The 13,676-nt window shown below is 40.8% G+C and overlaps 1 protein-coding gene across 1 annotated transcript in view; it reads right to left on the bottom strand.

The window, feature by feature from the left end:
• Window positions 1-7,062: 7,062 nt before the first annotated feature.
• The window catches only part of LOC118411797 (neuropeptide FF receptor 2-like), a 14,069-nt gene continuing 7,455 nt past the window's right edge, over window positions 7,063-13,676 (bottom strand). Inside the window, exons 2-3 of the mRNA XM_035814283.1 lie at window positions 11,430-11,529; window positions 7,063-9,351 (exon numbers count right to left, since the gene is read on the bottom strand). Coding sequence (XP_035670176.1) covers window positions 8,676-9,351; window positions 11,430-11,529 — 776 coding nt within the window. The 3' untranslated portion in view covers window positions 7,063-8,675. The remainder of the gene's footprint in view (window positions 9,352-11,429; window positions 11,530-13,676) is intronic.

The raw sequence follows: 13,676 nt of genomic DNA on the forward strand, positions 1-13,676 counted from the left end.
TCGAGCGATTTTACAAGTGTAGTAAACGATCTTCTTTTGTACTACCCAAGCGGCTTTCATGGCGACCCATTGACGCAAGGGACATGGCATTAATTGGATCGCACATCATTATATTTCTATCCAGGGTGTTTGAGAGAGGCGGAGGTTGCCGTGACAATGGACAGTTCACACACTAATGATGAGTCGCAGATTGCTAGCCTTATCACATTGCCACTTTTATCAAGTTAATCATCAACCAAAAGTATGATTGAAAATGCGCACATGATACTGCACAATGAGATGGGCGAGTACTCGACCCAGTTGTGTCTTCCTCAGATGACGTTTCACAGGATGTATGTGGACTCGCCTCTGTATTTTTTCTGTATATATATGTCTATATATTTGCAGTCAATGAAAGTAAAAGGCATTCACAAGAAAACTAACCCATGTTTTATGTCCATAAAGTTTGTTTACATAACTAGAGTTCCACGACGACGGAAGTATCTTTAATATTTTCCATTGATTTATTGCACTCATTTGCATAAATTGTCTCTACCTAAATGGCACAAGTTGCTCAAATTATGAATCTTAAGCTTAGCTTAGCTTAGCAAAGAAGGCGATTGTAGCATTTACTCATGAATGACAATGGTTTTCATGTCGTATAGTATTTCAAATAGGTTGTTAAGCTTTATCCTATACCTCTATTTTGTAATTTATGTAATAGCTGTTGCCATACATTGTATCATGTACAATCGTCGTGCAGTAAAGTTCTCTCTTTTATCATGTATCGTCCAAATTGTATTTTCTTTGCATAATTAATATCTATCAACATTCGTCCCTTTCTCAGCTACATATGTGGCACGTTGGAGAGTCACATCATGGAATTTAATAAATCAATAAATTAATAAACTATCTTCACCAAGTATGCAAATTAGCTGGTGATTTGCAAAATTAGCGTCTAATTTTGTCTTCACGTAAGCCATCTACATACAAAAATTATGATGATCCATCAAAACATTATTGAGTTAGCCATGTCAAAATCTAGAAACAAAAAATACTCAACCTATTTGATAGATTTTTTAAATGAATCTAAATAACGTCAGTTGTTTGATTAACTTTGTACATGTAGTGTACAGGCGTGTGTTGCTTGGGAAAGACAGGAGCTAAAGTAGCAAACATTTTACTTTCAACTCAAATGTGGTAAAAAATGTCTAATTTTGCCTTGGATTTAGATTGTTATTGCATTGTTTATAAGATGCATATGACATGTACAGTTTAGTTTTAATCAATGGTAGATTAAAATGTGAGATTACGTAAAGCGTGTGTTAGATATAGATGAATTTCCCTCAAACGTGCGTGGGTGCGATACCTTACTGAGTTGATGCCGTTAACATCAAATTTCCCTATGATTGAATTTATCGTGTAGAAAGTTAATTTTCTGTCACCTTGTCAGCTCTTACTCAGATACATTAACTTAACGATTTTAGACGAACAGGATGGAGACATAATTATGATTGCCAGGAAACTGGGTGCAGGTACTTAACATGATTATTGTACATCTTATTACAGGATGTCTTATGCCTTTTAGTAAGAATGGTTTCATCTACGTAACAGCAATGTACTTCAGTTGAATGGAGAGGCATCCTATAAACAATTAGTCTTTCAAGCACCAATTTTAAGCCTCAAAACGTACATATAACCTTCTAGCCTGAATTCACCATGCACATAATCGTATGCCATTTATTGGCTCAAGAAGTGAGAAGCTTGAAGAGGAAGGATCCTTGTGGCAATAGGTCGCGTATCTTTCAGTGCTTTAAAAGAGATCGTACAACTAATTGGCCGCATGTCGTACAACTAATTGGCCGCATGTCATTAGTGGCTAGAAAGAGGAATATTTCCATGGTTGCCAGTGTGTTATTCTAAGGCAAGGCGAAACCCTCACCATATTGTTGTGATTTCTGCCTGCAGCTCAAATGAACACCACGACATCGGATCGACAGGATGCCGAGTTGAGTGACCGACAACAGTCGAGCTTTAGCCCCGAGCATATTGCACATCCAGGATGTGACATTTCTTTAATTCATACTAGATGAGTGTACAAATACATACTTAGCACCTAGTTTGATCTTAATATGGTCCTAATTTCGTGTAGGAACGTTAACACGACATTGATGATAGGGGAATATGCAAACCGCACTGCATGTAGGTGTTAGATCCCAACTGGTCATTCACCTGTTACGGAACAAGACCATGCATCTCATTTTCTGTAATCTGGTTTATGGCGTATGAGACCTATATCGATGGCGTTGTATGAGTCAACGCTTATAGTCACTATCGAGGATAGAAAAGAACATGTTTTATAAAGGTCCTCATCATCCGATGTGTATAGTTCAGAGAGAAAACATTTTAATTGATGATTTCAACACCGTTGTATTGTTAGAGGAAACATCATTCTATGACTTTAAGAAGCAAGCGTTGTATGTTGATGCCTGTTGGGGAGATGTGCAACAAGTGTAAAGGTGAACATGAGATAGACATCTTCCAAGCACATTTCAATCGTGGCAAAATGATGAACCCTGTTGTATGTTGTAAATAATAACACCATCTTCTGACTTAAAGAGCATGCCGTTGGTTTTAACGTCTGATCAGGAATGTGCAACAATTGTGTAGTTGCGATAGATATCTTCCTAGCACATTCAATCGTTGCAAGATAATAAAAACTCCGTCAGTTAATAATATGTTTTTTCAGCGTGCTGCACAGGCACGTGTTGCCTGCTCCGGAAGAAAACCAAACCACCTGTCACGACACATATACATGCCTGCTGGGCTGTACAATGTTGCTTTTTTCATCACGGGATTGTCTCTATACATTTGTGCCAACCCAAAGATGACGAGGATGACCCAATTTTGTTAAGTATAGAGAAGGCGTATATACGCCTTTCCATCTCCTGCACCTGTTTCTACTTGTTTAGACGGGCCAATTATCCTGAATATTACTGTCAATATCAGTGCTCAGTTATAAACTGGTAATATGCACGTCCGGCACGTTAATGAGGACGACGGGTGGGCTAGACATGTTTTTTTTCAACGTCTGAGTTTCTCATATGCATGGTACTTTATAGCCCTGTCACATCGCGCGTAAAATGGATCGGACGACGAGTCTACGAGCTCTAAATGACGTTTTCGGCAGTAATACGTCCGAATGATATTCGATCATTGCGATTTTTTTTTTAGCGTTGGCAATTTTACGGAGTTGCCCGATGCTCGCTGTGCCCCGAAACTTCTTAACATCACAACACTAGTCGCCGGTGATCTTGGAGGTCGCAGAGCTTTGAGGTGTCGGGCGAGTAGAGATCATGGTCACAGCTCGGATGACGTACGCCCGTTTCGCCCAACTCATGTACGTTAGTTTGCAAATTCTAGACTTTCTTTAACCTATCGAGTAATTCTTACAATGTGGCTCCTGTGGTAGTATATGGGCTGGAACTATCACACAGTTCCTATTCTGCCCGAGTGGTCCATCAAATGGTTAAAAAGATTCACACAATTGCAACTAAGACATCAAAACTGATTGAACTGTTGCCTTTTTGTGACGAACGTTTTGTCTTACCTCGTCCGTGTGCAAGAGGTGGTGCCATGTCATGGCAGGCTCATTATCACCATCACGGGTAAGGGTATTCTTAGGCGATCGCCCAAACCTCGCCCAATGTGACAGGGCGGTTTTCAGGCGAGAAGTACGCCCGACCCTCTGTCGATTTAAAATTGACCGACCTTCCAGCGATCACGAAGTACGCCTGCAGATCGTCGACAATGTGACAGTGGTACTAGCGATTATTCAAACCAAAGTTGCAGTAACGTAGACAAACACTTTAACACAGGTGGTTAGAATACTGGTATCAGTTGAAAAGTCAATGATCTATTACGAGATGACTTGAAGAAGATACAGGCCCGTGTCTCAGTTTTCATCTATCTTCAGGGCATCCTGCCAGTACCACATCATACACGCAAATGTAAATGTTTCTGGCCTAGTATTAACAACAAGAATAAAAGTTACATTTGTCAACTAATTGGCACAGAATATAGCAGTGGACAATGAAACTTCAAACGCTGATTCAAAATTTGCTAATTGTTGGCAAGTAAAAAATCGAGTAGGTAATACTGTTAGAATGGCATCGACTACCAGTCTAAGAGACGAACATCGCATGATCACAATTGTGAGGACGGTACTAATGAAGTTCTTGTTCTGATGATGGAGCTTTTAACACGTTATGAATATTAAGGAAAATAAGACGTTGCCATTGAGATGTGTTCGACAGCAAGAATAATGAGAAAGGAATTTTGTATACATTATTAGAAATACTATTTCTATATTTTTTAGTATTTTTAAATTTTCGGCTTTGAATTATTTTATCAACCCACCACTTCTTCCAAAATTGTCCTTCAGCACCAGGCACTTAAGAGTTAATAGGCAATTTGAAAAGTTCAACACATCATTTGCTCCCTTGCCTTGTTATGGTTTGAGTAGCGTGGATGTGCGTCATTTCTTCTTATTCTCAAGTACCTTGCCTCGTCACAACTTGCTCCGTATTTATCCTATTCACGTGTACCCGTACTGAGTACTGTGCAAGAACGTGAACACCAGGCGAGTGCCGTCATATAGCTAAAGCTATATATATATATATATATATATATATAGCTTTTGGACTCTTCCGTATGACATGTGTACCGGCAATCGCATTACATATCATAGGAACCTTTACATATATTGTAAAATGTACTTGTAGCCTTATGTTTGTCGGTTGCCTAGTAAGTGCGAAGGTAATTTGGTGGTGTTACTATTGAACACTAGGATACATTTTGTGGTTGTGTGTGTGTGGGGGGGGGGGGGGTCACTTTTACAAGGCCGGGCCGGACAGTTTCCATAGGCCTAGGAAATCTCTCTCTCTCTCTCCTTCTCTCTCTCTCTCTCTCTCTCTCTCTCTCTCTCTCTGGGTGCGATTGCACACATGTGTAGATCAGCATATCATAATAAACTATGTATGGATCGTGATGATATCTATCTGAGGTAAACGTACAAGGCCCCATTATAACTTTTCTTGGTGCTGCAGTAGAACCTGCGGTTTTTAAATCATTTGTGCTGGACATACTATGACCTTATTGTTTTATGACAGGTACGTTTTGATGTCAGGGACAGGTCGTGTAGGTTTGAAATCCCATATAATGCCGTATTCTGCTGGATATGCTGGGCGTTTTTTGCTAAACATTTTAACGAAGGATTCCATTGATTTGTTGACGAAGGATTCTAGCGATTTGGAGCATGCAGGAAGCTTGCACATTTCACAGAGATCCTGGATTGCTGGAGTTTTGTAGTAACACAAGAAGTGACTTAGAAATAGATCGACCACACTCTTCTTGCTGTAATGCCACCTTGCGGTGAGCGGTAGTACTCCTGTAGTAGATTACACCATGATGAAGACAGTTGAAAGCAGCCGAAACGTCAGTGAGAAAATTGAGTGTGGTTGAAAAAAAAACAACTTTACTCCCATAGCACATTGAATGGTTTATTAAAATAGTTTCTGTCAAAGTCTGTTCTTTTCTAATCATCCCGTCCACCGGACGATCTACTAGTATTTTGCCATAATAACACAGATATATATCTCTTCATCATACCAGATTCATTTTTCGTATGAAACAAAACAAATAAAGAGAGCACATTATACAAACTTACACACTGGTACTGGCACTTGGCACTGTGCATACTTCAAGCCACACGTATCAAGCTATCAATGAAGCTCCACTTTTTGAGTCTTAAACTTCAGAAGGTAGTGTTATTTTCCGATACATACCAATTTTAGCAAGTAATAAATGCATACTACATCGCGGTATACGATAAAGTACCCACTGGTCCCGCGGGCATCAAGAACATTCATTAACATACAACACAGAGTGGCTGTAACTAAACTCCGGATAAGTTGCCACAAGTTACATATCGAAACTGGAAGGCACAACCGCACTCCTCTGCAGCATAGAGTCTGCAAATTTTGTGATCTACAACAGGTAGAAGAAGAACAGCATTTTATATTACACTGTAAATTGTACGATAATTGAATATATCAGAAAAGAGTTTCCGTATTTTGAACATCTTAATGTAACGGATAAAATTCTATTTTTGATGCGCCTAGATAAACCCTGTATATAAAACATTATTTGTTCCTATATCTGTACAAAGAAGCGAGAAGATGTCGACCATCCTGTTAGCTTAGTACCTTCAATTAGTTAAATTGTACCTTGTTGTCCCTGCATATGTCTGTTATGTCTGTTATCAGTGACCTGTACCTAGCCCGTCGAGGCATGAATGTACAATAAAGGTCTTTCAATCATTATTCCGCTAGACCCCCTCCTCAGGTACTCCCCGCCAGTTACAAAATTGACTTGATGGGCGATAATAAAAACACGCGATCGTCCAATTATGTTTCTGTGATATCTTGTAAACAACTGACCCCCTTGGTGTGCTTATTAACCCTCATTCATGCCGAAAATATTCTCGATAAAGGAATTAAGTGTCTGTATATAGAATAGGTATGGAGAATGCCATGTTGTTTTACAAACACACATCACGTAATTTACCACAAGTGGAATTCTGCAAAACGCCGGCTGATCCTGTATTCATTGATACATAATTCATTGGAACATAGTACCCTCTTTTGAAGTAAAGGACTTTTTTAAGGACTATTTGTCGACTCAAATGTTCTAGTCTTGGCGACAACGTTCTGCAAAGATGGAATCTTGGGTATGCATACATGTACCAACTATTGCTAGTTGATGTATCCAACAATCTATTTCATATGTATGCCTGGGGAATTGTTGAAATATGTATTATTTTTATTTCTCCTGGACATTCACGACATTTGAGCTCAAAATTAATCCACAGTTTTTTTACAGAATAAATTTGTACAGAACATATTGTATATTTTTATAATAAAATGCATCTATCATCACAATTACTTTTACTCTAAAGCACTTCGACAACTGCAACGTGTTAACTTACGACACTATTTTGAACGAATTATTTTTTTGGCACAAGAAACCATATAAATTTGGCACTTTTATTCAAATGCAAAGTTAATTCGCCACAAAACAACGAAATGGTTTGTTTTCCACAATCATGGTTGTTGTTTTTCTTCTCCCGCCAACCATCAGACACTGACGTCTGCGTGTCTTCGCCAGTGTCATGGCTGATACAGTGTCGGCGGCTTGGAGTAAAAACAAACGGCGTCCTCAGAGAGATTGAGACACCAGCCCACCCCCACACCTGCATGTCTGTTTGCTGAAGGTTTTCGGCCTAAGAGATTTCTATATTGTATAGTTAAGGACCACAAGCTAAGGTGACAGATTTTGACGTGGAAAACATATATAGTATAGTGCAACAGAGAAATACGATAAAGGAAATTTTCTGAGTTCATTAAACAGCCCACAGAATATTCAAAAACAAAACAGTTCTGTCTGCATATCGCCTTTTGACTGACGCCCGCCTTGAAATGCCATTGCAATCTGCGGATATCAAATGAGTGCAGACGGCTCACCAAGAAAGATGGTTACGTCTGCGCCATGAGGCGCATGTACACACGAACTGGAGAAACTTTATAATCCAAATCATACAGTTTTGAAACTGACATATTCCCGCTTCACAGGCCGTACCTCACTGCCACTGAAATAAGACTTTCTACCTTGGCAGACTACAATAATTTTATACGCACTACTTAATGTACCTGTGCCCTGTGATCTGGATAAAACTGGTTATTTATTTGATACCCTCGTCGATGCAAAGTCTAAATCTTCCTGACATTGTGGACCTTTTTTGTCGCTCATACCTTACCCGTCTTGGAATGCATTTTTTTTGCAATACTTGCTGAATTTTAACCGACAGTGTCTACATAGTAATGAGGTTGGATCGATTTGCCAAATAATAGTTACTCAATTAAGCAAATGGTATGCTTTTAGAAACGGTTAAACGTTTCAGACAGTATCGACTGTCGTCAGCGACTGGGCAAACATCTTGATTTACCAGCTTATAAGCTAAATTCTTGAATTGGTTGGTAGTGTATACTTTCACGTCGCGTTCCTGTGTTACTCCGAGTGTGGACTCTAAAAGAGTTTGAGCACAAAATAAAAAATTGGACATGTCACATGAAAAGCGTGTACTTAGGTGGATAACAAATTCCCTTTCATCGCTCCCAACTGATATGAAAATGATTTGGCATGAAAGCTTGTGTATTACTGGCATGAATAGGTAGGGATGTTTCGTGATCCGAGCCATGGTCGGACACGTACGTTTTTTCACTCACTGCTGCGGCTCAAAAGAGCCTCTTGCGGATAATGGCTAATTGCAGTTTGAACATCGTTTCGACTGTTGGATTTGGGTAACATTCTTTTATTGCCTAACGAACTAGCAAAACATCTCCAGATGTACTGTTTGTTTATTGGATTTGTAGGCATAAAGTTGCATGTTTAATCCAACGGTAACGTTAATTGACGTGAGAGACTTTCGCATCCAGATAAGATTGCGAGTCATGCATTTCTGTTATTCTGACATAGTTTAGTGTATGCTATATCAGGTCAGTTGATATGGTATACCATAGATATCTGTTGTACCTCATACCCTACCCTTAAACGTCTTACGGCGTTATCGGGCGTATTCACTTATTTGAATTACGGCGGTACTTCAGAATGGCTTTTCTGTTGACGCTCGCCTTGATCTTCAGTGAGATGTTCCCTCCCGTGATCTCATTGTCAGATTTGCGCACTAGGGAGTCCCGAAACCGTTTGCGCAAGCTCTTGTTGAAGTACCCATATAGCAGCGGGTTCACACAGCTGTTTGAGAAGGCCAACCAATGGGCGAAAGGGTAGACATAATCGTGCAGTATGAGTTTCTTAGACCCTGTGAGCTTGCCGAAGTCTTCCACCATCCAGCAGGTGTAGAGCGGGATCCAGGACAGCGTGAACAGCACGATCACGATGACCAACATCTTCGTTACCTTGTTGAACCGCTGGGAGGCGTGCATGGTGTTGTTGGTGATCTTCCTCCGGCGGAGTGTGACAGCGACCATGAGATAGAGGCAGGCGGAGATGACGAGCGGTCCCAGGTAGCAGCAGGCCAGCAGGGCGGCACTGTAGGCCTGCCGCTGGGTGTAGGAAGGCCAGAACTCCAGACACACTTTGATGTCTCCCCCGGGGAGCATGTGGCTGATCTCCTCTCTAACGACGGCCTGGGGGACCATGATGGAGATGGCTGACACCCACACGCCGGCCAGGATACAGGACCAGTACTTCACAGGAGCCTTGTTTTGGCTGGGGTGAATAACCAGTCTGTATCTGAATTCGAATGGCAAATGAAAGAAGAAAAATTAATGAACAATGTAGGGAATAAACATCAACCGCCAAACAGCAATACATGCTGGGCCAAACAATAATAATGATTCATATCAATTGTTGCAAGTTCAGACCAACTTAAGACTTAGATTTTGATATTTCTAAAAAGCATCTTAGCAGTTACATGTACATTTTTGTATAACCAACATGCATTTAGCTACGTTGATAGTTGAATCGCCAGTCACGCATTGATGTTCTCCTAATGATGGCAAAATGCCACTGATTCTACATCGTGTTCGTGTACCGCTGTGTAATTGCCCACTTTGACGATAAAATGATTTGACATACAATCGATAATCTACTGAAAAAATAAACTGTGTACAGCAGGTCATTAAGCAGTGCGCGAATTATTGCACAACATTGAATTTTCGGTGACCGTCGGTGTTCGCAGGTCCTTGGGCCCCGTCCAATGCGACCGGGTAGATTTCATGCAAAATATAACGATTTTGAAAAAAAAATGGTGGTCTTTCTTCGACCAGAACATGTCGTTGTCAGCGTGACGTTTCTTCTTAATGACTTCACGCTGATATGATAACTAGCTCAAGACTGTTTTCTCGGTGGGCTCATTACAGCTGATTCGATTGTTTTTCCCTGGTTATTTTGGCTTCTTATTGACCTACATTTACATGTGATGCTAGTTCACCTTTTTCCATGGGATCATAACCTATACCCGTTGTCTTTATAAACAAGGTATTTGGGGGTATCACGTGGGCGGACGGTAGTTTTAAATTGTAATATTTTAAAGATATTGCAAAATGTTGCAAATTATTCAAATGCCCAATTGCAACGATACGTAATATCCATAAATACCTGTTTTTAATATCCACAAATACCTCCAACATCCAACAAAACAGCTGATTGAAATTTCATGATCTTCCATTGCTCTAGATTGTAAATTTTACAGAGGTTCGCAACATCAACAGTTTTCTGTACTGTGTCAAATTCCCAACTTGATATCTCAAGAAACTATTCGTGATAGTCTGATTATGATGGTTACGCATTTACTGCATATTACAATATCTGCATATATATATTTCATATACACACTCAATAAAGCTAGTAACGGTACCAGTGCACTGCAGCAATATCTGACGCGTGTCTGAAGAGGGTAATGTATCCATACCCTTTCTACCCTTAAGCAGTGGAACGCAGTAAGGTTTATCTTTCTGACTCAGGGGCCTCATCTGTCCGCAACAGAAGGTCAGCGTACACCTTACCATATTCATGACATTGAGCAACGTTCCATGGACCATATACTTTTGTCATTTTGAAACCTTCAGGTTTTACGAGGAAGTCTGGCGTTAGCCTTTTTGGCCCTCCTTTGTGTTTGTAGAACTCCCGTCGAGCCATATCTTCCCCCAGCTATATACCCAAGGGCATTAACTTCGTCTTCTCTTTCAAAGCACTTAAGTCACGGATCATTCCAGGAGACTTCTTGGCATTTGCAAATCTTTTCTGTACTCAGACACAAACTAAAAGTCAGGTCTGCTCATATGGCGCATTTTGGATGTTGTGATGTTGAAGAGTAAGACTTGCTGTGGTGTTAACCGTTTCATACCTTCAGGAAGAGGTTCACGTCTTCTGATGGGGTTACTTTTTCTGTCTGTATTGTTTGTTCGCATGCGCATCTAAAGAAGCTTTCTGCCGCCGGAGTTAGCTTTGGCCAACCCGTTAGTAGTTTTACTTGGAAGGAAATTATTGGCCACCACCCACAACTACCAGGTGCCAAAGATTGCCCCCGGCTATCATCGGGAGGCCCGTTCCGCCACGAAGAGAGCTCAAAATACGATAGGAGCCAGGTTAGACCCAGACTGGTAAACAAGGTTACAAAGGCACCTCTCCCAAAGTACTGTACGTACAACACATAATTCAACGTATTTCATGCAGGACCAGTCTACACCGAGCACGGTAACGATTCTATATCGGATATACACATGTACAGATACAGATATAGAACGAACCCTGTAAGCAACTTTCACCAAGTAAAAGTTTATCCTTGAAGTGAAAGTATTCAACCTTACCTGTCGTATGCAATGGCCATCAGAGTGAAAACAGATGCTCCCACAGCGACTCCCTGAGCCAGCGGAATGAACTTGCAGGCGAATGGCCCCAGAGATAGTACTGTGAAGAAAAGAATGGAGCGTGACCAACACGGAGACGGGTTGGATAGTGATACATTTCCCTGGTTACCGTTTTGTAGGACGTTGCGGTCAAGAAATGAGTCGTCCTTACAACACGAAATGACAAGTAGATCGAGATATTTTACGTAACGTTACGCCCTGGGGTTGTTCCATGCCTTACAAAGTGAAAGCAACTTTCCTCCAATAATACGCTAGGTGAAATGGTACAGCCTTGGTGGCATATGCATCTGGCGGTTATAATAAGTTTATTGCAACTTCTTGCCCGAGGGCTAATTTCAAGTGACAAAATGACAGACAAATAATGGTGAACACTAAAAGAGTATAGTAAGCGACTACTCTAGTCTAACTTAAAGATGTAACTTATTGGGTTTGACTTCTTTTTCTGAGACAGTGGAAGACTGTCCCACACCATGACGCTGCCTTCTCCGCCAAGCGTTGTCGCTCTACCCGTTCACCTTCCCGCCACACTTTTTGGCGACGCCTGATGGGCGAGCCTAATAGTATAGTGTGTGACACTTTTGTCATTGAAATTGATTCAGCGGAGAAACAAACTTTGGTCGGCGTCACTTCAGGGTTGCTAAGCGCTTGCTGCCAAGTCGAAAGACGAATTAATTACATGACGAATTCGGGTGTCGAGGCAGTAGATCTAGAGTAGAATGGTTTCCTTTGAACGACAGCATGGTTGTGGCGCGAGAGCCGAATTATCAGACTTGTTTACATGATTTTTATTCAAATGTAAATGTACATATTTTACAGGGACATATAGCATTCTTATAAAACATTAAAAGATGTACAATGTTTAAGTAATTAATAAACTAATCATTTATTAGTTTTGTGCGGTGATATGTATACTCAATAGATTAAGCTGGGAGATCATGATGTAAAATGATGCAAAAATCGGTTGTATTAATTTGACGACGTCGTGAAAGAAATTAATGGCCGGCGTTTTGTTCAATATGGTCGGCATGATACTTGAATTCTCATGGATTGACCGGATTTAGGTACCAATAACAAATAATCCTTGTGAACAAAAAGACGGAAATAACTTTGTACCCCTGCCATAGATATGGATTCCTTAACATTTATCTGCTACAGCGAGGACAAAGCGTAAAAAATAAACTCGCGTAAAGTCGTCTAACTTCCATAACATTGCCCAGACACGTGCTGTATTAAGGACGTGCTAAATAGCGCGCTCGATGAAGCCATAGTGACGTGTTACTCGGCCATGCATGCCGACATTAAAGGCACTGAGATTACTTGGTCGATTCAGCTTATATCTTACCTTTTACACACATACTACGCGTTCTTCAGATAAGCTGTGTGGAACGTCAGCGGCAATTGCCTTGGGAAACAGCTTTAAAGCACCATTGCGTGTGATGGATTGGAGGATTCCTACACCTTCTAAATGCAATCAGTTCATTAGAAACCTACGTCATTGAAGAACCCTGAACAGATTTTAGAAGACTGTTTTATGTAATAAATCTTTGACACTGTCTTACACACTTTATTTAAATTATGTTCTTAATCTTTTAATAGTTATGGTACTCGAGATGGGTGTTACACTGAAGTCGGCATATTACACCGAAGGCCGGTAGTACCGGTTTTAGATACAGATACAGTATACACTTCCAAAAAACAGCCTGGGCACCCTAGCCTCACACTTTCCGCTTACTCAAAAGTTGAGGTCACAATTTCGGGTAAAACATGGAAATGCGACATCAAAAACTCGCCGATCCCCCTGACGACGAGACTAAGTTGCCAGACGTGAGACGCCGATTTGCTTCACAAATGCGAGTGGAAGGTGACATTATTTCCATGCGTCACCGGTGTTAATCGCTCCCTCGGGTCGATAGCGTGGATAATTGAAGGGGAAAACACCTCGTCCATCACCGCCTCGGTCAGATGTACTCATCCGCACCGCCTGGCTCCGCGCTAACGGGATTCCAACACTTAACAGCACTCACGGCAGACCCAAGCCATCAGGGGATCTACTTTTACAATCTTATTCACGAACACGAAATCAGACTGGTGCGCGATATAAGACGTTCCCTAAGAAGTCACTTCAATCACAAGCTTTGGACCAAAAGTCAATGCACTATTTCTGCCTTTGGTATTCATGAACTCGTG

Source organism: Branchiostoma floridae, chromosome 3 (genome assembly GCF_000003815.2).
Source record: "Branchiostoma floridae strain S238N-H82 chromosome 3, Bfl_VNyyK, whole genome shotgun sequence".
Classification (NCBI taxonomy): domain Eukaryota; kingdom Metazoa; phylum Chordata; class Leptocardii; order Amphioxiformes; family Branchiostomatidae; genus Branchiostoma; species Branchiostoma floridae.